General features: G+C 43.5%; 2 protein-coding genes across 2 annotated transcripts; both read right to left on the bottom strand.

Moving 5' to 3' along the window:
- Positions 1 to 274: 274 nt before the first annotated feature.
- On the bottom strand, positions 275 to 8,130 carry LOC115018898 (solute carrier family 22 member 5-like). The gene is made up of 10 exons (XM_029448154.1): positions 7,924 to 8,130; positions 7,355 to 7,537; positions 4,881 to 4,984; positions 4,580 to 4,734; positions 4,235 to 4,406; positions 2,711 to 2,843; positions 2,382 to 2,482; positions 1,908 to 2,122; positions 612 to 794; positions 275 to 425 (listed from the first exon to the last, which is right to left on the bottom strand). The coding sequence occupies exons 1-10, from the start codon at positions 8,128 to 8,130 to the stop codon at positions 277 to 279; spliced, it is 1,602 nt and encodes a 533-aa protein (XP_029304014.1). The 3' UTR covers positions 275 to 276.
- Positions 8,131 to 8,507: 377 nt separating this feature from the next.
- LOC115018677 (solute carrier family 22 member 5-like) lies at positions 8,508 to 22,331 on the bottom strand. Its single transcript, XM_029447812.1, has 11 exons — positions 22,128 to 22,331; positions 21,179 to 21,361; positions 19,620 to 19,723; positions 17,567 to 17,721; positions 17,274 to 17,445; positions 16,785 to 16,911; positions 15,638 to 15,738; positions 14,859 to 15,073; positions 10,369 to 10,551; positions 10,093 to 10,213; positions 8,508 to 9,518 (listed from the first exon to the last, which is right to left on the bottom strand). The coding sequence occupies exons 1-11, from the start codon at positions 22,329 to 22,331 to the stop codon at positions 9,449 to 9,451; spliced, it is 1,635 nt and encodes a 544-aa protein (XP_029303672.1). The 3' UTR covers positions 8,508 to 9,448.
- Positions 22,332 to 24,482: the final 2,151 nt, after the last annotated feature.

Consider the following 24,482-nt stretch of genomic DNA (forward strand, 5'->3'; position numbering starts at 1 on the left):
GGTGCTTCAGGCATCTAGTAAGGATGCCATCTCCTTAGGGAGGCGGCCAGGCACGTCCAGCTGGGAAGAGACCCCGGGGAAGACCCAGGACTCGGTGGAGAGATTATAGCTCCTCACTGGCCTGAGAACGCCTCGGGATCCCCCAGTTGGAGCTGGCGGATGTGGCCCGGAGAAGGGAATTTGGGGTTCCTTACTGGAGCTGCTACCCCCGCGACCCGACCCCGGATAAGCGGTAGACGATGGATAGATGCATGGATGGATGTATGGATGTATTCTTTAAGTTACCCACCTTTCTCTCTTATGCATCTGTTGAATAGTTTGAGGTAGAGGTTGTCCAAAAGTCTCTGGCAGGAAGAGAGCAGCGAAGGCCGAACCAGCAGCCAGAGTCCCCAGTGTAATATAAGGCAGATACTTATAATATTGACCTATACAAGGAGAAGGGGAAATTAGGACGATAGAAGCCCTGGGTCCTGCGTATGTGCACTGTAAACATTTACAGTATGTGAATGTATCCAAATATAAAGTTGTTGAAATGTCAATTGGGAAGATAAATCCACGTTAAACAAATGTTAGTAACTGTTATTATTAAGTCATAAGACCAGTTTACTCACTCAGCTGTAACAAAAAAGGAGCAATGCAGCTGCCTATTCTGGAAGCAGTAGAGCATACCCCTGTCGCTGTGTTCCTGAGCACTGTCGGGTAAAGCTCTGCTGTGTAGACATACATCAGTGATGTACCGGTGGTAATACCAAATTTACCCAGCATCTCCAGGGCAACAGACAGTTCTGATAAAGCTGAAACATAAGAAATGGTTTGTCTGACAACAGAATGGAACGGAAAGAAAGCCTGTCCCTGAATGATCTACTCTGTGGATTATTACATGCATTTTACTGTGTGTTTAGATGTGTTTATCTCTGATTTCACTTCATGCAGCTCTAATTAAGAAACTCAAAAGCATTTTTTTAATTTATTTTTTATCAAAAGGTTGGGAAAAAATATATAGGGCACAGTGGGGTGGGTTGAGTCAGATTTTACTTGATGCATCTTTAAAATGAAGTGAAGTTTTCAAAATATGATTCAGCCTGTCACAACATGAACACACATCCCCACAAATCTGCACACAAAAACAGATTGAGTATGATTGTACATCCGTTACTAGGCCTTTAGTAGCAATAGAAATAAAAAATAAAGAGATAGATTTATATGAGTATATCGGACTGACGCTATTTTAGCAATATTTCTAATGTACCTCACATGGTCACATAGCTTTTAGTAATTAATGTTATACAACAGCGATTGCACTGCTATGTGTTGCAAGGACAAAACATCAGATGCTACTTTTGCTAAAAAAGAAAGCTAGAAAAGATTTGCCCTAACCGGACGTTTTTCAGAAAAAAGCAGAATATCCCGTTATAAACAGTAATAATAGTAATAATCAGTCAAATGTGTGTAAAGGGCTGTATGATTATGTTGTAGCAGACGGGTGTTTCAGGCCATTTAATAATAAGGTAAACACTGTGTATGGCCGTGCGTAACGGCACTACACTCTAGTCAGTTCCGCTGCACTCAGAAGCTCCATTGATTTCATGAGCTTTTCATACTATAAAGCAGCTGTGGCTAGCAGAAACTATAATAATCATCCACATTCACTCATTGATCAGTGCAGACTGATTTAGGGCTACTGACTCTCCTGCTTTAACCAGGGTTTGATTGAAATACATTAGATTTTAAGCATCAATCCGTTGCAGCACGTCTGCAGAAAGTATTTAGCAGCCCGGAAGTCCATTGACCTCTTTTTATTTATTTTTATCTTTCTCCGCAAAACGCAAATGTTTCTCAGAGAATGCAAAGGTTTTGGTATGGAAATATTACAGTACAGCGATGCACCACATCATGACACTGCTTACTTTGAGGTACTAGTGTAATTAAAAGCAGCGACACTCCACCAAGGAGCAGGATACAGATGACGGACAGTCGGCGTGTAAGGTATTGAAGTGCCAGCCAGCTGGAAATGTAAGCTGGTACCTCTACAGCTGCTGAGATGAAGCAGCTGATATAGGGGTTAGCATGAAGTCGGGATGTGTTCAGAGAAAGACCAAAGTAGCCAGTACTCAGAATGAACCTTGGAATACAGAGAAACAAACAACAGATATGTTTAGATGGAAATCGTAGAAACAGCATATCGTACAGTAGCACACCAAGACCATTAGACTTGGGACTTATATACACTCTTTACTGCCATCAAGACAGATAACGTAAACTAAAGAAGGATACAACTGTATAATAACAGTGCTGTAAATGAGCAATTGTTAATAAAGCCAGAATCTAATGTTTTTTTGTTGACGTGTTGGATGACTGAAAGGCTCAGACTGGATACTCACCAAACCAGGCTCAGAATGACGGTTGTGTTTCTGATGTTTCTTGTCCTCAACAGGTTGAAGACATTGGGGAGTTCCTTGGGTTCTGTATTTGTCTTATCATCCTGCAAGATATAAAATCTGAGTCTCACCATCAGGTTGGTGTGTGTTATCTGGTCGGTCCGCCACTTTGGTCCTGAATTAGATTACTCAACAACTGCTGGAAGAATTGTCATGAGACATTTATTCACGTTCCCCACGGGATGAATTGTACTGGGACACTCTGGGTCCCAGTCAGCTCTGGGTCAGCTCTTGTGTCTGACACTGCATGATTTAAGTCAAGGCAGACTTACATGTGCTCTGTAATCTTCAAAGATGACCAGTGGAGCCTCAACTCTGTTCCTCTTAGCAGCCTCTCTCACGATGGCCTCAGCCTCCTCCACTCTTCCCTGAGAGAGCAGCCACCGAGGCGACTCTGGGATGAACCTGCCTCAGCATTCAACAGAGAAACAGAAAGCTTTAGGCTGAATCACAGCGATCACAAAGGCGGTCAATGCAAGTTAGGATATTTATATATTTGATATAAGAGCCAAATAAATGTTTTGGTTTCCAGACAAAAGCAAAATCAGGACATTAATAGGGCATCGTAAGGTAAACTCCCAGTGTTCCTTGTCAGTTTGTCTTTCATATTACACTCATGTTGCCATGTGCATTCCTTGTGCTTAGTTCGTGGTTCCTCGTGTCTTACCTGGTTTGGGTTTTTTTCAGTTTTACTTGTTTTCTTGTTATAATAAAGCTCTCTTCTTGTTTAAATCAATTGGCGTGCTGCATTTGGGTCCTCCCCTGTCCTGAACCGTGACAGAACGAACTGACCAGGAGACCCAGCAGATATTTTGGACAATGAACTATATGATCTCTCATACACCCTGATGTGTCTCCATGGTGAATGGAGAAGAGCCCCCTGTTCGTGGACTCAACAGGCTGCTTTAGGGTTGTCTAAAGAGGAAATGGCTAGGAGGCTCGGGCTAATGAATCTTTTGCCTGAGTGGCTTCAAGATTTTATGAATCTCCCACATCGCCCGCCTTGTCCTCAGCCAACCTCCGGGCTGCGAGAGATCCCGTCTCCTACTGCCGAGCCACGACGGACTCCCGTTCCTGCTGCAGGGCCGCAACAGACCCCCGTTCCTGCTGCCGGGCCGCAACAGACCCCACTTCCTGCTCCTGACCCATTCCTGGGTACTCGCCAGGCACTGGGAGGTCCTCTGAGTATCCAGAGGTTCAAGCCGCCGGAATTTTAGCTGCAGACTTCAGTTCTCGCAGCTGCCGAACCTCTGCAGAGCTCAGCTCCCGCTGACCACAGTGCTCCCCTCGCCTCTCGTGACCCCAGTCCCTGTTATACCCTCGCCTCTCGAGACCCCTGTGCTCCCCTCGCCTCTCAAGACCCTTCTCCCTGTGCGACTCCGCCGGCCTCCAGCCCGGCCACATGAGCAGCTCTGTCCACCTCCAGCCCGGCCTCCTGAGCAGCTCCGTTGGCCTCCATCCCTGCCTCCAGAGCGGACCTGCCCACTTCGCTGGCCTCCAGCCCCGTCCCGCTGGCCTCTCCCGACTTACTGCCCGGACTTCCCCGTTCAGTTTAGTTCCCTGGCCTTGATTGGTACCTGGGTGCACTGGGCTATAGATATAGTTGGCCTCACCTCCTCACATTGCACATCTGCCCATCCAATTTACATGTGTCTTGTGGACTTGGAGAGGGCTTACAACCATGTCTAATGGTGAGTCCTGTGGAGGTGCCTCGCTTTGGAGGAAGACTAACTTGCTTAAACTGCTATCAACGAAATCCAGCCCATGAAAATGTTCTTGTTATCAGTACAACCTACCTCCAGAGAGGGATGTAGAGCAGGCCAGGCAGAGAGATGGCAATCAGGAGAGATTTCCAGTCCCTTAAAAAGTAAGCAAAGAGAGGCAGAACCATGTAGCCAATGGCAAAACCCAGACACACACCCAGGGATGAGAACAGGACCCGTATGTTGCCAGTTAAGATCTCAGTGCCTGCACATAAAGAGAAAGAGAAAGACATGTATGACAATAGAAGATAATAGTACAGGTAATATGTGAAGATATTATTGTTCAATAATGATACAACAAGACATGTACAGTAGACACAATATACGTATATTATTCCATATCACAGACTGTATCAAATATGATATGTTCACATTTACCCAGCACAAAAGCAGCTACATAGTTGGAGATCTGTCCCAAACCGCTGATGAAGTTGAGAATGGAGAACACCGTCCAAGAAGGTGAAAATATTTGAACAAAGGTAAAAACTGTCTGAACTGCCATGGTGGCAAAGAAAACAAGCTTTCTTCCAAACCTAGAATGAGAAGTCAAACAATTAAATAAGAGTAAATAAGATCAAGGTAAAACATTTTTTTGAAATCTGCCATTTTTTCTTTTGGCAAAAGTAGAGCAAGGAAAGGTCCAGGAATAATTAAAAGATTTTAAGAGTGTTCTCAGTACCTGTCTGAGAGCTGTCCTGAGAAGAAAGATCCAACAACAACTCCCAGGAAGTAAACTGTGGCAGTAAACGGCTGCTTCCACTGATCCCTGCACACCAGGTCGAACTGGAGTATCCAATGCATGAACAGAGAAAAATAACAGCAAAGGCACAATTACTTGTCATTTTTATCCTTGACTTTGGAACAAATAACATGGTTCTGCTTGATTTTGGGTGGTGCGTTTGGTCCTAAGGGGACAGGAGCTCGGAGATATACTTTAAGGAGGTGCCAAACCAAAGTGATGAAAAAGTATTTTAAAATCAACTATAAAGGACAAGGGTAAAAAAGGTCAAATTGTTGTAACATGGTCACATTCTTTAAAAACCTGTTTAAGTTGCAGCATTGTGAATGAGTTGAAAACGATGGAGACACAAGTACAGGTTGTTGTAGACGTGACGAGATAAAAAACGACCAACCTTCTCCAGATCAGGGAACGAGTAATTATAGTTCAGTTACTATAACTATGGCAACCACTATATTACGGCTCAAAGGTTCAATGTGTAGTTCTGAGCCACCCGCTAACTAGAGGGCAGTATTTCACCTACTACTGGGACAACACAATCTAAATTCAATCATAAAAAATCATCAGTTCTTAAAGGGCCTACGAAATGATAAACATGAATTTCTACTGATGATAGTAAATGCTATTTGTGGTGTAAAAGTATGTGTTATTTATGACACAGTGATCGCAGTATTTAATAAATCATGATTTAGTATGTCGACCACCGATGTTTACATTGCTGCTACCGGAAACACCCGACGCCGTGTTCTGACGTCACAAGTAGAACACAGTCCCGCAGTTGAATACACAGACAGCACGGCAGATGTAGCGATGTCGGACTCTGGCTCGGATCTTTCGGATTTCGACAGAATCCAGTGACAGTGAGTTGTCAATAGACTCGTTGCACTTTCAAGAAGAGGAGTTTATTGAGGAGGATGCCGGTGTCGTGGATTTAGATCATGCGGGCGAGTTTAAAGTGGTGGAAACAGAGCAGCGCGAGACACAGTGTTCAAGATGGACACACAGACGGGAGCGAACAGGCGGATGTTGCTGACGGTGATCCTGGATTTGGCGGAGATCCTCTGCGGCAACAGAACACAGACAGGTATATACATTTGACTATAATTCATAGAACATCCCAATAAATAGTAAATACATCATAATAAATCGTAACATTATCCTCGATCGTAAATAGATCACAAGCTTTCCTATATCGAGTCGATAGCTTGGTTTCCTTGAATTGTTATGAAACCCGACTAGTTGTCCGCAAATTGCTCGATCGCTAAATAGCTAAAAAGTGTAATGAGCTAAAGTTATTAATACTACAAACAATAACACATATCGGCTAGGCCCTGGGGTAAACTTGTTACATACAGTAGGCCTAGACCGATTATGGCTTTATGCTTGTAACAATAAATAAATTAAACTAGTAGCACGGCTTACCTTCGCTCTCTCTCTTTTGGCGAAAGCATTTTGTTGTCTCTTTGGTGGAGGACTCTGCATCGGGGAAGTGTTTGAATCGGTGTGTTGAGTTGTGTTGGCTTGTGCTGGCTTGTGCTGACGAAATATCATTTCGTAGGCCCTTTAAAAATAGCCAAAATAGTTGTTATATTTATTGTATTCTACATTTTAGAGTATTATAATGTATTCTTTATGTTGTGTATTGTATTCTACAGCTACTTCTCTCTCTTCTAGTGTTGATATATTTACTGTGTTTGTCTTCACTCTTGTGTAAGTCAGTCAGTTCATTAGACAAGACTGCTGACACTCTGAGAGTCTAAATAACTACTATTTTATAATCCTCATATGGGGATCAGATATCTGTGTGTTTACTGTGGCACTGGGGGCTGTACGGTCCGTGTAACGTTATGTTTTGATAGTTTGTATGTTGGCTTGGGTCTGGCCGGAGAAGATGCGAGAATGTCTTGTGTTTTTGTTTCCTCCTCTGCGCCGTGCAGCCGCAGTACCGGGAGAAACAGCGGACTGATGCAGTGCGGGGTCTAACCTGTGTAACCGCAGCAACACAAAGACTATCACCTCCTAGACAGGACGGGCGGGAACTGTCAGTTAAACTGCTGATTTCAGTAGATATCTCTGCAACACAATACATAGATATTTGACGTAAACACTCTTACCTCTTCACATTCTGTTGATAATGTAATCATTGTTTTAATGTAGGGTGGTGATGGCCTAGTGGTGTAGTGAGTTCAATACCAGGGCATTGTGCCCCTGAGCAAGGCACTTAACCCTAAATTGCTCCAGGGGGACTGTTTCTGTAGTAACTACAGGAACAGGGACACTAACTGTGTAGTTAGTTCACTGTAAGTCGCTCTGGATAAAAGCGTCTGCTAAATGACCTGTAATGTAATGTTTTAAGTTCAAATTCATCCATATTTTACACAGTGGACCTTTAAACTATAGAAACACACCCTCACCTCAGAGACTAAGGTAGACTGGTAGATGTCTTTGCTGTAGCTCCACCCGTCCACACAGCCCTCCTGCTCCAGGTCAGTGAGGTTGACGTCTATGCCAGGAATGAATCCCTGAGCAGAGAGATTTCTGACCACATCCAGCCTGTACCTGCTGCATCTGCTCAGCTCCTGTTTCCCATTCACCACCTCACAATCACAATGACACACTTTATTAGTGCTATTGTAATTAAGCTACTTGGCTGTGTATGGTGCCATATTGCTTAAGTAAATATGTTGAAATTGTGATGCAACAATATGGCATTGACAACGTGTCCCCACATTATCTGTGCTATATATTCACACCTTTACAGTCCAAAGTATGACTACCTTAGACTGGAGCCCAACCGTTTTATAAGCCTCTTTGAACTTTATACAGCAGATGCAGAAAAAATATACATTACCTCCAAAGCTACAAATTTGATAATCAAAATATTGTAATAAAAACCATTATGGCTCTAAGAGAATGTGGCCAGCCACTACATGATACCTTCTTCTTTTTCCCCCCCAGGAGCTGCGTTCAAAAACTGAATTACCTCAATCGGGATGATAGCATTGCGCCAATCTTGGGTCAGGTTAACCTTAGGAACAATGCAGTGGTGATTTTGGATATCAGTCAGGAAGACAACAGAGAAAGCACCAAATCCATTAGGCATTATGCTGGCACAGAGCAGGAAGAAGACAATCTGCTGGAAACGTCCCCACTGACCCAGAAAAGCGATGGTCTCTTCATAATCCTTCATATCATAAATCTTAACTTTCCCCTCCACAGTTTTTATCCTGCTGCAACAAACACAAACAGAATATGCCTTCTCCTCAGCTGTCAGGAAGTTACGCCCTGTACTAGTTATATCAAAAATAAAAAGGGAGGGAGTTTTACACCGTTTCTCAAGCAATCATTTCCCCTATTTACAACCAAACTCTAGACTTATCTCCAATAGTACAACCATTGGCAGTGATATGCACATGTATAAACGTGTCACCCTTTTACTAGTTGTAATAGAACACTGCATTGCATTTCAAGTAAATCCAGTCAGAAAGTCCTCAAGCCAAATTGCTATTCTTTTTTTTTAATTACCCTTGTCAAGTTATACATTACAAAAAGGTTACAGTAGGTTTCCACAACACACATGCAAATCTTGCAACTTTGGTTGAGTGAGAATTTTGTGCTGTTCACTGTCAAAATGAAAATAGCATAGTTTTTAATTACACATGTATTCAAGTTACATGACTGGGAGTTTCTCCGCCTCTCTAAACCATGCAGCATCACACACACACACGCACACACACACACACACACACACACACACACACACACACACACACACACACCCTACAGACTACTGCACTTGTAAAGCAACAGAAAAATTCAAACCGGTTTCCTTCGCCTGTCAGCATGCTACACCCAGTACTAGATAAATATGCATGCTAAAGCAAAAGTTAAACAGGCAGAGTTACAGAGTTATAAAACATTTCTGAAGCAATTTTTGCACCAAGAGACACTAATCTCTAATATTTTAGCCATAACTGCCAGGGATACAAACATGTGTAAACAGTGAGCAAGTCAATTTATGCTAGTTGTAACTGAAAGTGTCTCAGTTTAGACAAATGCTAGAACATTTGAATGCAAAAGCTCATTGACTGGTCACTTGTGTCAGATTTCCACAACAAATATGCAAAGCTTGCCACTTTTGTCTTGTGTGTTTTTACTTTTTACCCCTTTAAGGATATCAAACCTGTAGCAATCATGCATGATCGCATGAAATTCAAAATACATTTTGTAACAGGGTTATTTGAGATGTAAGATTTGCCAGACACATAAAACCTTAATCGGCAGCTTGGACCGAGTATTTTGTATTCATCATCCCCATTTAAGACAACACATGTATGTGCAAATGTCAAAATGAGACAAAGAAATTCCTTGAAATCGGCCACATGTAGAAATCCATGATTTAATTCCACCTTTACATTCTAATGTCTATAATTAAAATATTAAGATATGTAAACAGTACTTCAATAGCAATATCAACATATCACCTGCATCAATAAGGTGCTAGATAATCACAGAGGACTGTCCAGTAGTGCCACAGGTATTGGGGTTTCTTTTCCAGTGATGCATGGACACTTTATCCTGTGATAAGGAAGAAAGATTCAAACAAACAAAGCATTACTGGTTGTAAAGTTCTGCATAGAATGATATGTAATGTCATTTGTCTTTTAAGCGAATGGTTGCCGAAATCTCAGGATCAGTGAAGTATCCATCCATCCATCCATCCATCCATCCATCCATCCAGAATGTAGAAGACAGGGCACTTATAAGAGACACAGTATATTGTTGGCCACTCGGGGACAGCAGAAACAAGTTGTGAACACGATTGATACGCAGCTTTTATTTCTCCAACCAATAACCCAAACCTCAAAATTATTATTATCATTAATAAAAACACCAATAATAATAATAACAATAACAATAATTTTAATAGAGAAAATATTTCAAATGAAAAGCTGCAAATTCTCACATGTAAGAAACTTTGGCATTTTTGCATGAAAAATCCCATAAGGATTATAAAGAAAATTGCCAATTCATTTTCTGTCAATCTGTCAATTAGAACTTGTGTTATTAAGTTACATTATACAGTGTCTACAAATGACTTTGGCATCGGAGAAGCTTCATAACAAAAAGGTGTATTCCTTAAGTTACCCACCTTTCTCTTTTATGTATCTCTTCCATAGTTTCAGGTAGAGGTTTTCCAAAAGTCTCTGGAAGGAAGAAAGCAGTAAAGGCAGACAAAACCGCCAGAGTCCCCAGTATAATATAAGGAAGACCTAATAGATATGCGCCGAAAAATGAAGAAGGTGAGGTTTAGATTGGAGAAAAGTCAGATGGATTAACACGTGTGAATGGCTTGCAAACTGGGTGAAATGAGATTTAACTGCCCAGACTTTACGCATGTGCTTAAATCTAAATCAAATGTACTCACTCAGCTTTAACAAAAAAGGAGCAATGCAGCTGCCTATTCTGGAAACAGTAGTGCATATCCCTGTCGCTGTGTTCCTGAGCACTGTTGGGTAAAGCTCTGCCATGTAGGCAAACATCAGGGAGGTGGTAGTGGTTATAGCATATTTACCCAACATCTCCAGTGCAATATACAGATGTGGTAGACCTAAAGAATGAGGAAATAGTTTGTGAACGGTTTTGTTTTTTTAGCTAAATAGAATAGAAACACATACAAGTCTACAGAAACACTTTATAATTGTCACGACGCTGGATTTGCGTTTCCTGTTTTATTTTGAAATGTTCCCTTTCCCTTGTGTCATGTCTTGTATCACTTCCTGCCCTTGTGTTTTCTGCCTTTCTCTCCCAGCTGTGTCTCGTTCCCTCATGTAGTGTCTGTGTATATATCCCTCTCTGTCTCAGTGTTCTTTGTGGGTTCGTCATGTTTTTGTTACTTTCATGTTCGGCTTGTGCTATCCATGTTGCCTTGTGCGCTCCATGTTGCCTTGTGCGCTCCATGTTGCCTTGTGCGCTCCATGTTGCCTTGTGGTATCCATGTTGCCTTGTGCTCTCCATGTTGCCTTGTGCGCTCCATGTTGCCTTGTGCTATCCATGTTGCCTTGTGCTATCCATGTTGCCTTGTGCACTCCATGTTGCCTTGTGCACTCCATGTTGCCTTGTGCGCTCCATGTTGCCTTGTGCGCCTGTGTCAACCCTGGTTTGTGTTTGTGTTTTCAGTTCTATTTGTTACCTTGTTTTATATATTGGTAAGGTTTTGCTAAATAAAGCTCTCTTTTGTTTAACCTCATCTTGCTTTCTGCATTTGGGTCCTCCTTATTACAAAATGTAACAAGTTTACAAACCACATGTTTAAGTAATGCCTGACCCATGACGATTATATGCAAGATTTAATTACATTTATTTCCTCTCTGGGAACCATCACCTTATCGTGGTGGAGAGGTTTGTGTGTCCCTATGAACCTGAGAGCTGTGTTGTCTGGAGCCTAGTGCTCCTGGTAGGGTCTCCCAAGGCAAATTGGTCTCAGGTGAGGGGCCACTAAGAATGGTTCAAAAACGACTTCATGAAAGAAAGGGAAAGGAAAGGAGAGACCCTGCCCGGAGGAAGCCCGGGGCCCCCGTCTGGAGCCAGGCCCAGAGGGAGGGCCCGACAGCGAGCGCCTGGTGGCCGGGTTTGCCACGGAGCCCGGTCGGGCACTGCCCAAAGAAGCTACGTGGTGCCTCCCATCCATCCATCCTGTGGGCCCACCACTCATGGGAAAAACCGCTGGGGTCGGGTGCGCTGTCACACGGGTGGCAGTGATGGTCAGGGACCTCGATGGGCCAGACCCGGGCAGCAGAGGCTGGCTCTGGGGACGTGGAACGTCACCTCTCTGTGGTGGAAGGAGCCGGAACTAATGCGGGAGGTGGATCGCTACCAGCTGGATCTGGTGGGGCTTACCTCCATGCACAGTCTTGGCTCTGGAATCGTACTCCTGGATAGGGGTTGGACTCTATTCTTCTCCGGAGTTGCCCAAGGTGTGAGGCGTCGGGCCGGGGTGGGGATACTCACTATCCCCCGGCTGAGCGCCGCTACGTTGGAAGTTTATCCCGGTGGACGAGAGGGTCGCCTCCCTACGCCTTCGGGTTATGGGGGGGAAAACTCTGACTGTTGTTTGTGCCTATGCCCCAAACCACAGTTCTGAGTATTCGGCCTTCTTGGAGACCCTGAATGGAGCCCTGCAGTGGGCTCCAGTAGGGGACTCCGTAGTCTTGCTGGGAGACTTCAACGCACACGTGGGAAACGATGGAGACACCTGGAGAGGCGTGATTGGGAGGAGGGGCCTCCCTGATCTAAACCCGAACGGTCGTTTGTTGTTGGACTTCTGTGGTAGTCATGGAATGGCCATAACAAACACCATGTTCGAACATAACGATGCTCATAAGTGCACGTGGTACCAGAGCACCCTAGGCCAAAGGTCAATGATAGATTTCGTAATCGTATCATCTGATCTGAGACCGCATGTTTTGGACACTCGGGTGAAGAGAGGGGCGGAGCTGTCGACTGATCACCATCTGGTGGTGAGTTGGATCAAGGGGTGGGGGAAGACTCTGGACAGACCTGGTAAACCCAAACGGGTAGTGCGGGTGAACTGGGAACGTCTGGAGGAAGCCCCTGTCCTGGGGATCTTTAACTCACACCTCCGGCGGAGCTTTTCAGCTATCCCTGTGGAGGTTGGGGGCATTGAACCTGAGTGGGCGATGTTCAAAACCTCTATTGCTGAAGCTGCGGTGATGAGCTGTGGTCTCAAGGTCTTAGGTGCCTCAAGGGGCGGTAACCCTCGAACACCGTGGTGGACCCCGGTGGTCAGGGAAGCCTTCCGACTGAAGAAGGAGTCCTTCCGGGTTATGTTATCCGGTAGGACTCCGGAAACAGTTGCAGGGTATCGAAGGACTAGAAGGGCGGCAGCTTCTGCCGTGTCAGAGGCAAAGCAGCGGGTGTGGGAGAAGTTCGGAGAAGCTATGGAGAAGGACTTTCGGTCGGCACCAAGGTGCTTCTGGAAAACCATCCGGCACCTCAGGAGGGGGAAACGAGGAACCATCCAAGCTGTGTACAGCAAGGGTGGGACCCTGCTGACTTCAACTGAGAAGGTTATCGGCCGCTGGAAGGAGCACTTTGAGGAAGTCCTGAATCCGACTAACACGCCCTCTATGGTTGAGGCAGAGCTGGAAGCTGATGGGGGATCATCGTCAATTTCCCTGATGGAAGTCACTGAGGTAGTCAAACAACTCCACAGTGGCAAAGCCGCAGGGGTTGATGAGATCCGTCCAGAAATGCTGAAGGCTTTGGGTGTTGAGGGGCTGTCTTGGTTGACACGCCTCGTCAACATTGCGTGGAAGTCTGGGACAGTCCCTAGGGGTCGGTAGACCGGGGTGGTGGTTCCCCTATTTAAAAAGGGGGACCAGAGAGTGTGTGCCAACTACAGGGGTATCACACTTCTCAGCCTCCCTGGTGAAGTCTACTCCAAGGTACTGGAAAGGAGGGTTCGGCCGGTAGTCGAACCTCTGATTGAAGAGGAACAATGCGGATTCCGTCCTGGTCGTGGAACAACAGACCAACTCTTTACTCTTGCAAGGATCCTGGAGGGGGCCTGGGAGTACGCCCATCCGGTCTACATGTGTTTTGTGGATCTGGAGAAGGCGTATGACCGGGTCCCCCGGGTGATACTGTGGGAGGTGCTGCGGGAGTATGGGGTGAGGGAGTCACTTTTGAGGGCCATCCAATCCCTGTACGCCCAAAGCGAGAGTTGTGTCCGTATACTCGGCAGTAAGTCGGACTCGTTTTCCCGTGAATGTTGGCCTCCGCCAGGGCTGCGCTTTATCTCCAATCCTGTTCGTGATTTTCATGGATAGGATATCGAGGCATAGTCGTGGAGGAGAGGGGTTGCAGTTCGGTGACCTGAGGATCTCATCACTGCTCTTTGCAGATGATGTGGTCCTTATGGCATCATCGGCATCATCGGTCGGTCAGTCACTGGATCGGTTCGCAGCCGAGTGTGCAGCGGTTGGGATGAGGATCAGCACCTCCAAATCTGAGGCCATGGCTCTCAGCAGGAAACCGGTGGATTGCCTACTCCGGGTAGGGAATGAGCCATTACCCCAAGTGAAGGAGTTCAAGTACCTCGGGGTCTTGTTCGCGAGTGAGGCGAGAGATTGGCCGGAGAATCGGAGCAGCGGGGGCGGTATTACAGTCACTTTACCGCACCGTTGTGACGAAAAGAGAGCTGAGCCAGAAGGCAAAGCTCTCAATATACCGGTCGATCTTCGTTCCTACCCTCACCTATGGTCATGAAGGCTGGGTCATGACTGAAAGAACGAGATCACGGGTACAAGCGGCCGAAATGAGTTTTCTCAGACGGGTGGCTGGTGTCTCCCTTAGAGATAGGGTGAGAAGCTCAGCCATCCGTGAGAGACTCGGAGTAGAGCCGCTGCTCCTTTACGTTGAAAGGAGCCAGTTGAGGTGGTTCATCTAGTAAGGATGCCACCTGGGCGCCTCCCTAGGGAGGTGTTCCAGGCACGTCCAGCTGGGAGGAGACCCCGGGGAAGACCCATGACTCGGTGGAGAGATTACATCTCCTCACTGGCCTGGGAACGCCTCAGGATCCCCCAGTCGGAGCTGGAGGATGTGGCCCGGAGAAGGGAAGATTGGGGTTCCTTACTGGAGCTGCTGCCCCCGCGACCCGATCCCGGATAAGCGGTAGACGATGGATGGATGGAATTACATTTATTTCTATTGCTCACTGTGAGGAAATGATGGCGTCATTGAGTTTGATTAGTTCCTCCCTAATTGCAGCAGATCTTCAACCCAACACTGTTAAATACCAGGATGCTTGGTGACGGACGGACGTCTCTGAACTTAGACAGACAAACCATCACTTTGCATCTCTCTTCATACAGTCCTGCCATATTGTTTGCTTACTTTGGGGCACCAGTTGAATAAGGTACATTGGCAATGCTGCAAGGAGCAATGAACCGATGACGGACAGTCGGCGTGGAAGGTATCGCAGAGCCAGCCAGCTGGAAATGTAAGCTGGTACCTCTACAGCTGCTGAGATGAAGCAGCTCATGTAGGGATTAGCATGGAGTTGGGATGTGTTGAAAGATAGGCTGTAGTATCCAGTGATTGCAGAGAAGCTGGACAAAGACATTAAGCAGATGTTTGAATAGAAAGACCTTCGCTCCTCTCAAAAAATAATCGTTATAAAATTGTATGAATATATTTGGGTAAATGGAGAAAAGAACACATGCAGACAGTTTTAGTTATGCATTAGGGGCAATGAATTTTTTCTGAATGAATTTACAATGACTTACTCGGCCACATCTTTTCTCCTTGTTTCATGAACATACAAAACCGCACCATATATCTCCTACTTGTGTGTTTTAATTTTGAATAAATAGAACATATAATAAAGAAGCTTGGGAGATATTGTACATTAAATATTGCATAGAAGGGAGTCAGATAAACAGTCCCTCAAATCACCCTTTGTCTGTGGATACTAAAAACAATGACTCTATTCAGTGGAAAGCTTGGACTTACTTGCAGCGTGTTCCTGCATGTTGCATATGGGTTTTTAAAAAAGGGTGAAGATCTCGATGTGTGCGAAGATGTGATTTCATGAGTTCTAGTGCGATGCTCCCTCTCAGACATTTTAGTAACTGTTAATAACTCAGAGAAATCTCAATGTGCCGTTTCCTCACCTCACCAAGCAGAGGATGAGGGTTGTGACTCTGATGCTGCCGTTCTTCAGCACGTCCACGACATTGTGGCGTTTTTTAGAATGTGCCTTTGTCTTAAAAACCTGCAAGATAAAAAAAAAAACGTAAGTCACACCCTCTGTTTGTTGTTGCTTTTCCCAGTAGCCTAATATCCTTGGGATGTTTTAAAGTAAAAAAATACCAATAAACATGTTTTTCAGACATAAATATAAATGTGTCTCTTTTGATGCCAAATGATGAATCAGAAAAAGCAACATATAGAGGACCCTTAAAAATATGGAGCTTAAAAATAAATCAATGTTACTCATTGCAAGCATCTTTGCATGAAACATTTGCTTTGTACAGATTAATGCAGAGATATTTAGAGAATGGTGATGATGCAAAATGTTCACTCGGACTCAAAAACAAATGGAGAGCAATTGTTTGATTCCTGCCAGTCACAACTTCAAACTTCAACTTCAACATGGCTTTTGCAGATAACTATTTAAGATTAAACAAGAATGTAAATGGAATTTAAAGGAAGACAATTACTTTTTCAAGACTGGAGAATTCTGAATATTTGGAAAGGGCAGTCTCTAAAACAGAATACATCTGCAGTTAAAGCGCTCACTGCTGGTAAAGCACCGGGGGAAGATGGTTTCACTATTGAATTTCATAAATGTTTCTCGGACACACCGCCCCCCCTTCCTAAATGTATTGTATAATCATATTATTACTAATCATTCAATGCCCGGTGCAGTGATCTCTGCGTTACCAAAACCAGGCAAAGACCACTTACAGATGAATATCTTCCGTCCTCTCAGTCGACATCTGCGAAGATTCTTGCAATGCGCCTCGAAATGGTGGATCTTTTTATCGTAATGCCTCCAATAACATGAAGAAGCTTTTCCATGTCATGTTAAGACTGATGAGTACTTATGAGTTGTATAAATGTGCTTACTGTTTAACCTGAGGTCGAAGTTAAAGGTTAATTAATAAATCTTCATAAACAGAATACAATTATTTGGCTCTTGAAATAATTTGATTATTTGGTGACATTTATAACCTCCAGTGTGTCCTGCAAATACAACATTCCTGACAGTGAGACATAATTATATGTGCCAACAACTGGAACAGCTGGTTAACTTGCCCTGTAATCTTCAAAGATGACCTTCGGAGCCTGAACTTTGTTCCACTTAGCCGCCTCTCTCACGATGGCCTCAGCCTCGTCCACTCTGCCCTGAGAGAGCAGCCACCGAGGAGACTCTGGGATGAACCTGCCTCACAGCAGAGAGACACACACACAGAGGCTCAGGCTGCATCAGACGGACTTCAAAGATAAAGCTTCAAAGATCGTGAATATGTTTAGTCATTAATAACAATCAATGTGTCCTTTTTCCTTTTCTTTTTTTGCCTTTTATTGATAGTACAGCTGAAGATACACGGGGGACGATTACATGCAGTCAAATTAGACTTTAGTTTGACATTTGTTTTAGTAGGCAAATCCTCAATAGGGAATGAAATGAATTTTAACAGTCAAGGCTTTACTCTTTGGTTTCAAGATTTCCCATTCCAACAAATTCTCCCCTCCTCCACAAACAAACCATTTATGGTATGCTTTGTTTGTAGTGCAACCTACCTCCAGAGTGGGAAGTAGAGCAGGCAAGGCACAGCCAAAGCCAACAGGAGGTATCGCCAGTCCCTTAAAAAGTAAGCGACGAGAGGTAGTATCATGTAGCCGACAGCAAAGCCTAAACATGTGCCCATAGATGAGTAAAGGACTCGTACATCGCCAGTCAAAGTCTCAGCGCCTGCACACAGAGATAAAGAGAAAAGGCAGGTGGATATGTTCAGTACTTTTAACAAACTTCCTGCATCTACATTCAATAACAAATGGTGGCAGTATTTCTAGAATGTGATGTTCACATGTACCCAGAACTAAAGCAGCTACAAAGTTGGACATCTGTCCCAAACCATTGAAGAAGAGGAGGACGGTGAACATGACCCAAGAGGTAGAGAAGACTTGAATGAAGGTAAAAACTGTCTGAACTGCCATGGTTGCAAAAAGAACAGGTTTTCTTCCAAACCTATGAGAGAAGATGAAAAAACAAGTAAAATTAAGGGGTTGGTGAATTGGCCGGTAGATGTGCACAACACAAACTTATTAAATGCACTTTATTAGGATACAAATGTCCACTATACTATAGCAGTACCACAATGTGAAAATATTCTTTGTAACTTAGTTACTTTCCACTACTGTGTATCATCCTGGACAGTAGCGATTTAAACAGGTTTAAAAGCAATGCTTGTATTGTGTGTATACAGTACATCTCAAAAGTGAGTACACCCTTTAGATTTTTGCAAATATTCTGTTATATCCTTTCAGGGGATAACATTATCCTACTGAAACTTTGATATAACTTAAAGTAGTCAGTGTGCTGCTTGAATAACAGTATAGATTTATTGTCCTTTGAAAATTACTCAGTACACAGCTGTTAATGTCTAAACAGCTGGCAACAAAAGTGAGTACACCCCATAGTGAACATGTCCTAATTGTGCCCAATGATGTTGTTTTCCCGCCCTGGTGTCATGTGACTCGTTAGTGTTGCAAGGATTCAGGTGTAAATGATAAGCAGGGCTGTTAAATTTGGTGTTTTGGGCACAATTCTCTCTGAATGCTGGACAACATGGCACCTCATGGCAAGGAACTCTCTGAGCGGCTGAAAAAAAGGATTATTGCGCTTCACAAAGATGGCCTTGGCTATAAGAAGATTGCCAACACCATGAAAATGAGTTGCAGCACAGTGGCTAAGATCATACAGCGGTTTTCCAGGACAGGTTCCACTCGGAACAGGCCTTGCCAGGGTCGACCAAAGAAGTTGAGTCCACGTGCTCAGCGTCATATCCAGAGGTTGGTTTCCAAAAATAGACGTGCGAGTGCTTCCAGCATTGCTGCAGAGGTTGCAGAAGTGGGATGTCAGCCTGTCAGTGCCCAGACCATACGCCGTACACTGCATCAAATCGGTTTGTATGGCCGTCGCCCCAGACAGAAGCCCCTTCTGAAACCGATGCATAAGAAAGCCCGCAAACAGTTTGCTGAAGACAATGAATCCAAGAACATGAGTTACTGGAACCATGTCCTGTGGTCTGATGAGACCAAAATAAACCTGTTTGGGTCAGATGGTGTCCGGCGTGTGTGGCGGCACCCTGGTGAGGAGTACCAAGACAAATGTGTCTTGCCTACAGTCAAGCATGGTGGTGGCAGCATCATGGTCTGGGGCTGCATGAGTGCTGCCGGCACTGGGGAGCTGCATTTCATTGAGGGACACATGAATTCCAATATATACTGTGACATCCTGCAGCAGAGCATGATCCCCTCTCTTCGGAAACTGGGCCGTAGGGCAGTTTTCCAACATGATAATGACCCTAAACACACCTCCAAGATGACAACGGCCTTGCTGAAGAAGCTGAAGGTTAAGGTGATGGACTGGCCAAGTATGTCTCCAGACCTAAACCCAATTGAGCACATGTGGGGCATCCTCAAGAGGAAGGTGGAGGAGTGCAAGGTGTCCAACATCCGTGCGCTCCGTGATGTCGTCGTGGAGGAGTGGAAGAAGATTCCAGAAGCAACCTGTGCAGCTCTGGTGAATTCCATGCCCAGGAGGGTTAAAGCAGTGCTAGATAACAATGGTGGTCACACAAAATATTGACACTTTGGGCACAATTTAGACATGTTTACTATGGGGTGTACTCACTTTTGTTGCCAGCTGTTTAGACATTAACAGCTGTGTACTGAGTAATTTTCAAAGGACAATAAATCTATACTGTTATTCAAGCAGCACACTGACTACTTTAAGTTATATCAAAGTTTCAGTAGGATAATGTTATCCCCTGAAAGGATATAACAGAATATTTGCAAAAATCTAAAGGGTGTACTCACTTTTGAGATATACTGTATATCACATGCAGCTGGTGTCTTCAGTACCTGTCTGACAGCTGTCCTGAGAAGAAGCATCCAAAAAGAACTCCGAGGAAGTAAACTGTGGAGGTCAACGGCTGCTTCCACTGCCCACTGCAAACCAGGTCAAACTGGAATATCCACACTTTAAGAGTTAAACAATGATATACATTAACTAGGGAATATATGGATATTCCCTAGTGGTATGAGTTATCTGCAGCTGGTGCTCGTATTATTACCAGGCGCGACAGTGATGCTGGAATTGTTTTTGTTTTGAGTGTGTGTGTGTGTGTGTGTGTGTGTGCTCCGGGAGACACCAACTGTAGCGGGAACTACCACAGAGGAGGTTTGGAGTACTTTGAGTGTTTTTGCTACTGTGATGCAGCAACCATGCCAGATACAATCACAAAACTGATTTGTATTTGCGATCAAAATGCAGAGTTTGAAGATGGTTGTGGTCCGAGCAAGGGGGCCGGAAGTAAGGGAGTAGGATTTGGCCCTGGCCTGCTATGGCGTTGCGGCTGCTGTGATCCAAGATGGCCTCTAATTTCGTATCGTTCTTAATGTTAAAACATCAAATGAGATGATCAAAACCAGCAATGTGTGTATCGTATGTGGGACGTGCAAGCTCTTTGCTGACATGCATTCCTCCTGTAACTGTTTGATATTGTTTATAAAAGAACCACACAGTTTATACATTCTAGTATGATTCAATTTAATGCAATGTTTATATTTCAAATGTACTCGTCTAATATGTTTTTCTAGACTGCAGTGTTTATAACTTGGTACATTATGCAATATTGATATTTGTGAACGTGCTGCACGGCGTCCACCAGGAGGGGCCTTTGAGTAAGTCTAGCAATAAGAACGATCCCTTTTTGGGAGTTGTTAATTACAGTTTGTAGTAATAAGAGAAAGTACAATGCAAAAATAAAATCAGTCAAAGTTAAACTACATTCCAGCCTCCACCAGAGAATCTGACTGCAACATGTGCACCATCGCCCAGTCTGAGGTTATAAAACGGGGAAGGGTTAAAGAGAACATGGCAATAAGTATATTTTATAAAGAAATGCAAAACATTTCTTTGTTTAATCCACTTGATGATCCTGAATGTAAGTTGTGTTCCTATCTGAACCAATGAAACAGGTTAAACTGCCGACAGAGCGAGACCAGGGTTGTATTGTGTTTCTCTAAGCCCATGACAATGTAAATAACATAACGGAAACATAATCATGTCGAGACAAAGATGCCCGACTTGCCAGGCAGGATTTAAAATACAGATTACAACCAAATGATTTTATTGTGCTTGTCTCTTGCAGGGAGTAGATCCCAATTTTAGATGTTCATTATAGTTGATGATAAAAGTCAATATTATATAATCAATTGATGTACCAACGATCCGGGGATGATGTGGTACACATACAGAGACTATAAACTGTGACACCTAGAGGGTCAACAGGAAAAAAACAAAGGCTGCAAGACAAATGCACAAACAGACTAAGGAGATTGGGAATAAGGGGGGACTGAGACCGTGCAGTGACAACACAATACGGCAGCAACTCATTCAGTGTTGGACACACCCTCACCTCAGAGACTAAGGTAGACTGGTAGATGTCTTTGCTGTAGCTCCACCCGTCCACACAGCCCTCCTGCTCCAGGTCAGTGAGGTTGACGTCCATGCCAGGAATGAATCCCTGAGCAGAGAGATTTCTGACCACATCCAGCCTGTACCTGCTGCATCGGCTCAGCTCCTGTTTCCCATTCACCACCTCACAGTCACAATGACACAGTTAATATTACTGTTATTAGGAACATTTATTTTTCACGGAACTTATCCTTTGGACAAAATGGCATTCATGGCTATGCATTTACGATACCTGTACCCTTCCACATGATCTCATAACCATATAATGTAGCCATGACACTTCAGCCTCTACATGAGGAGTTCTATTTTAATTATGTTTTACTTTTTATTGGCCATATTTATTTGTATTTAAATTTCATTTTATAATTTGTTTCTTTCGCATTTTGTCTTGATGCTTTTACTGTTGAATGAAGAGCACTTTGAATTGTCTTGAGTGACACATGTACTGAAATGTGCTATAAATAAACTTGCAGTGAACCCATCCTGGTAGATATAACTTTCTCATATGTTCATAGAATTAGCTGCTGTAAGAGGATTCAGTTGTGTAGCCTAAAGCAACACTGCAGGCTTTCATCCAAATTGTGACGGGAAGTGATTTATAGATCTAAAACCAGGAGTTTTAATTTGTAACATGTTGTTCAAAACTTGGCAGAGATTTGTTTTCCCTTTTTTTTCTCCATTAACCTGTAAATAACATATTGTTAAGCCTTTAGTATAATCAGTTTTAAAATGACATGCAAATAGGCAATTAATGCAAATACAAATGTGTTATGTACGAGTATTCATTTAGTTCTTCGCTCTATACTTATAAACTTCACATTGAGGAAAGTTAGTGCGAAACTCCAGTAATCCAAGATGATGTTTAGCTTGTTAATTCTCTGCAGTTTCACCTTTATTGGTATGATGGTTTTACGCCAGTCTTCGGTAAGGTTGTCAGGAATAACGCAGTGATGACTCGGGATATCGGTCAGGAAAACAAGGCTGAAAGCACCAAATCCATTGGGCACGATGCTGGCACACAGCAGGAAGAAGACGACCTGCTGGAAACGTCCCCACTGGCCCAGAAAAGCGATAGTGTTAGAATAATCCTTCATAGTGAAAGAAGGATAAACTTTTGATCCTCTGTCTTCCTGCAACTGTCATACATCTACCCTATGGTGTAAATGGAGGTGAACAAAAAGGTAATAATACTGCAACATTCTTCCCACAGCCACTGTCCTGTACCAGTTGAGCAAGTATTATGCTATACATACTGTGCTGAAAGCGAATCATCATTCTCAGACGAGGGGCACGCCCTAACATATGTTTCTGTGGTTGAAATACTGGTCGGTAATAGAGCGTAAACACAAGTCACTACTCGCCTTCAGGGTTTCTGTAAACGTCAACATAGAGTTCACGCTTTCATCTCGAGGAACTCCCTGATACACACAAGAAATATGTCTACACCTTACAGTATGATTGATAGATAAATAGACAGTGCATCTGGAAAGTATTCATACCCCTTCACTTTTTCCACATTTTGTTATGTTACAGCTTTATTCCAAAATGGATTAAATTAATTTTTTTCTCTCAACATTCTACACACAATACCGCATAATGACAGAGTGAAAAAGATTTTTTTGAATTTATTACAAATGTATTAAAAATAAAAAATAATATCACATGTACTTAAGTATTCACACCCTTTGCTGTGACACTTGAAATGAAGCTCAGGAGGATCCAATCTCTATTTATCATCGTTGAGGTGTTCCTACACCTTGTTTGGAGTCCACCTGTGGTAAATTAAATTAATTGGACATGATTTGTAAAGACACACACCTTTCTATGTAAGCTCCCACAGTTCACAATGTATGAGGTTACAGTAAGCCTGTGGAGCTCGGAGACAGGATTGTGTCGAGGCACAGAGCTAGTGAAGGCTACAAAACCAGTTCTGCAAAACTGTCACCATAAACTGTCACATGTCCTTGAGCGGCCCAGCCAGAGCCCGGACTTGAACTCAACTGAACATCTCTGGAGAGACCTGAAAAAGGCCATCCATCGGCGGTCCCCATCCAACCTGACAGAGTTTGAGACAATCAGCAAAGAAGAATGGGAGAAACTGTCCCAAAATAGGTGTGCCAAACTTGTAGCATCATACTCAAGAAGACTTGAGGCTGTAATTGCTTTCAAAGGTGCTTCAAGTGTTGAGTAAAGGGTGTGATTACTTATGTACATGTGATATTTTAGTGTTTTATTTTTAATAAATTTGCAAACAATTAAAAAAAACTTTTTTCACTTTGTCATTATGCGGTATTGTGTGTAGAATGTTGTGAAAAATTAGGCTGTAACATAATAAAATGTGTAAAAAGTGAAGGGGTATGAATACTTTCCGGATGCACTGTATACAAATCTCTTATAAGCCTATAAAAGTCTTTCATATACAAGACGCCTTTATTTGTGACGCCACATTACTTTACCTTGCGATTTATCACACGCAAGGTGACGGCGCATTATATTCAAATCAAATCAAATTTATTTGTATAGCCCAATATCACAAATTATACATTTGTGTCAGTGTGCTTTACAGACTGTACAGGATACGACACCCTCTGTCCTTACACCCTCGCATCGCACAAGGAAAAACTTCCTAAAAGAAACCCCATAATTAAAGGGGGAGAAATGGAAGAAACCTCAGGGAGAGCAACTGAGGAGGGATCCCTCTCCCAGGACGGACAGACGTGCAATAGATGTCGTGTGTACAGGATAAACAACATAGTACAAATACAACATTTGACAGAAATTATGTGTTGGAAAAGAGAAAGTTTGGATGAATCCAGGAAAATGTCAAAAAGGCTTCCTGGTGTCCAGCAGGACCAGGACAGCAGGCGCAGCCACGATTCCTGATCTTTATCAGTGGCAACCTGCCACATGAGATACAGACCCTTGCAAACTCTCATGTGAGTACACCCATTTGGGATGCAATATGAAAAGAAAGTGGTGGTGATGCTTCAAGTCTACAACCATGAATAGCTCTGGTCTACCACCAGATGTTGCTGTTTTACTTGTACTGTAGTAGTACCAGTTTGCCCTTGGACACAATCTCATATAACGCAAGATGAAAGTAGCAAAATATGTAATTCTTCCATGATTTGACACATTTTGTTGTTCCGTAGGAGCCAAGTTGGTATTAAAAAGGCAGTATCAAACCGACACCGTGTGGTGAAGGTGAAGACAAAGAGGATTTAGAAGAAAGAAAGAATGAGGTA

The sequence above is a fragment of the Cottoperca gobio genome, chromosome 14, assembly GCF_900634415.1.
Source record: "Cottoperca gobio chromosome 14, fCotGob3.1, whole genome shotgun sequence".
NCBI lineage: Eukaryota > Metazoa > Chordata > Actinopteri > Perciformes > Bovichtidae > Cottoperca > Cottoperca gobio.

What these genes read in the sequence shown, in the direction of transcription:
- LOC115018898 (XM_029448154.1), bottom strand. Translation starts at nt 8,130, where the DNA reads ATGAAGGATTATGAAGAGACCATCGCTTTTCTGGGTCAGTGGGGACGT. An exon ending in AGTCTACCTTAGTCTCTGAG is followed by an intron (nt 4,985 to 7,354) that starts GTGAGGGTGTGT and finishes TGGATACTCCAG; the next exon opens with TTCGACCTGGTGTGCAGGGA. An exon ending in TTGAAGATTACAGAGCACAT is followed by an intron (nt 2,483 to 2,710) that starts GTAAGTCTGCCT and finishes TATATCTTGCAG; the next exon opens with GATGATAAGACAAATACAGA.
- LOC115018677 (XM_029447812.1), bottom strand. Translation starts at nt 22,331, where the DNA reads ATGAAGGATTATTCTAACACTATCGCTTTTCTGGGCCAGTGGGGACGT. An exon ending in TATTCAACTGGTGCCCCAAA is followed by an intron (nt 10,552 to 14,858) that starts GTAAGCAAACAA and finishes CTCATTCTTTAG; the next exon opens with GTCTACCACATCTGTATATT. An exon ending in TCCTTTTTTGTTAAAGCTGA is followed by an intron (nt 10,214 to 10,368) that starts GTGAGTACATTT and finishes CATATCTATTAG; the next exon opens with GTCTTCCTTATATTATACTG.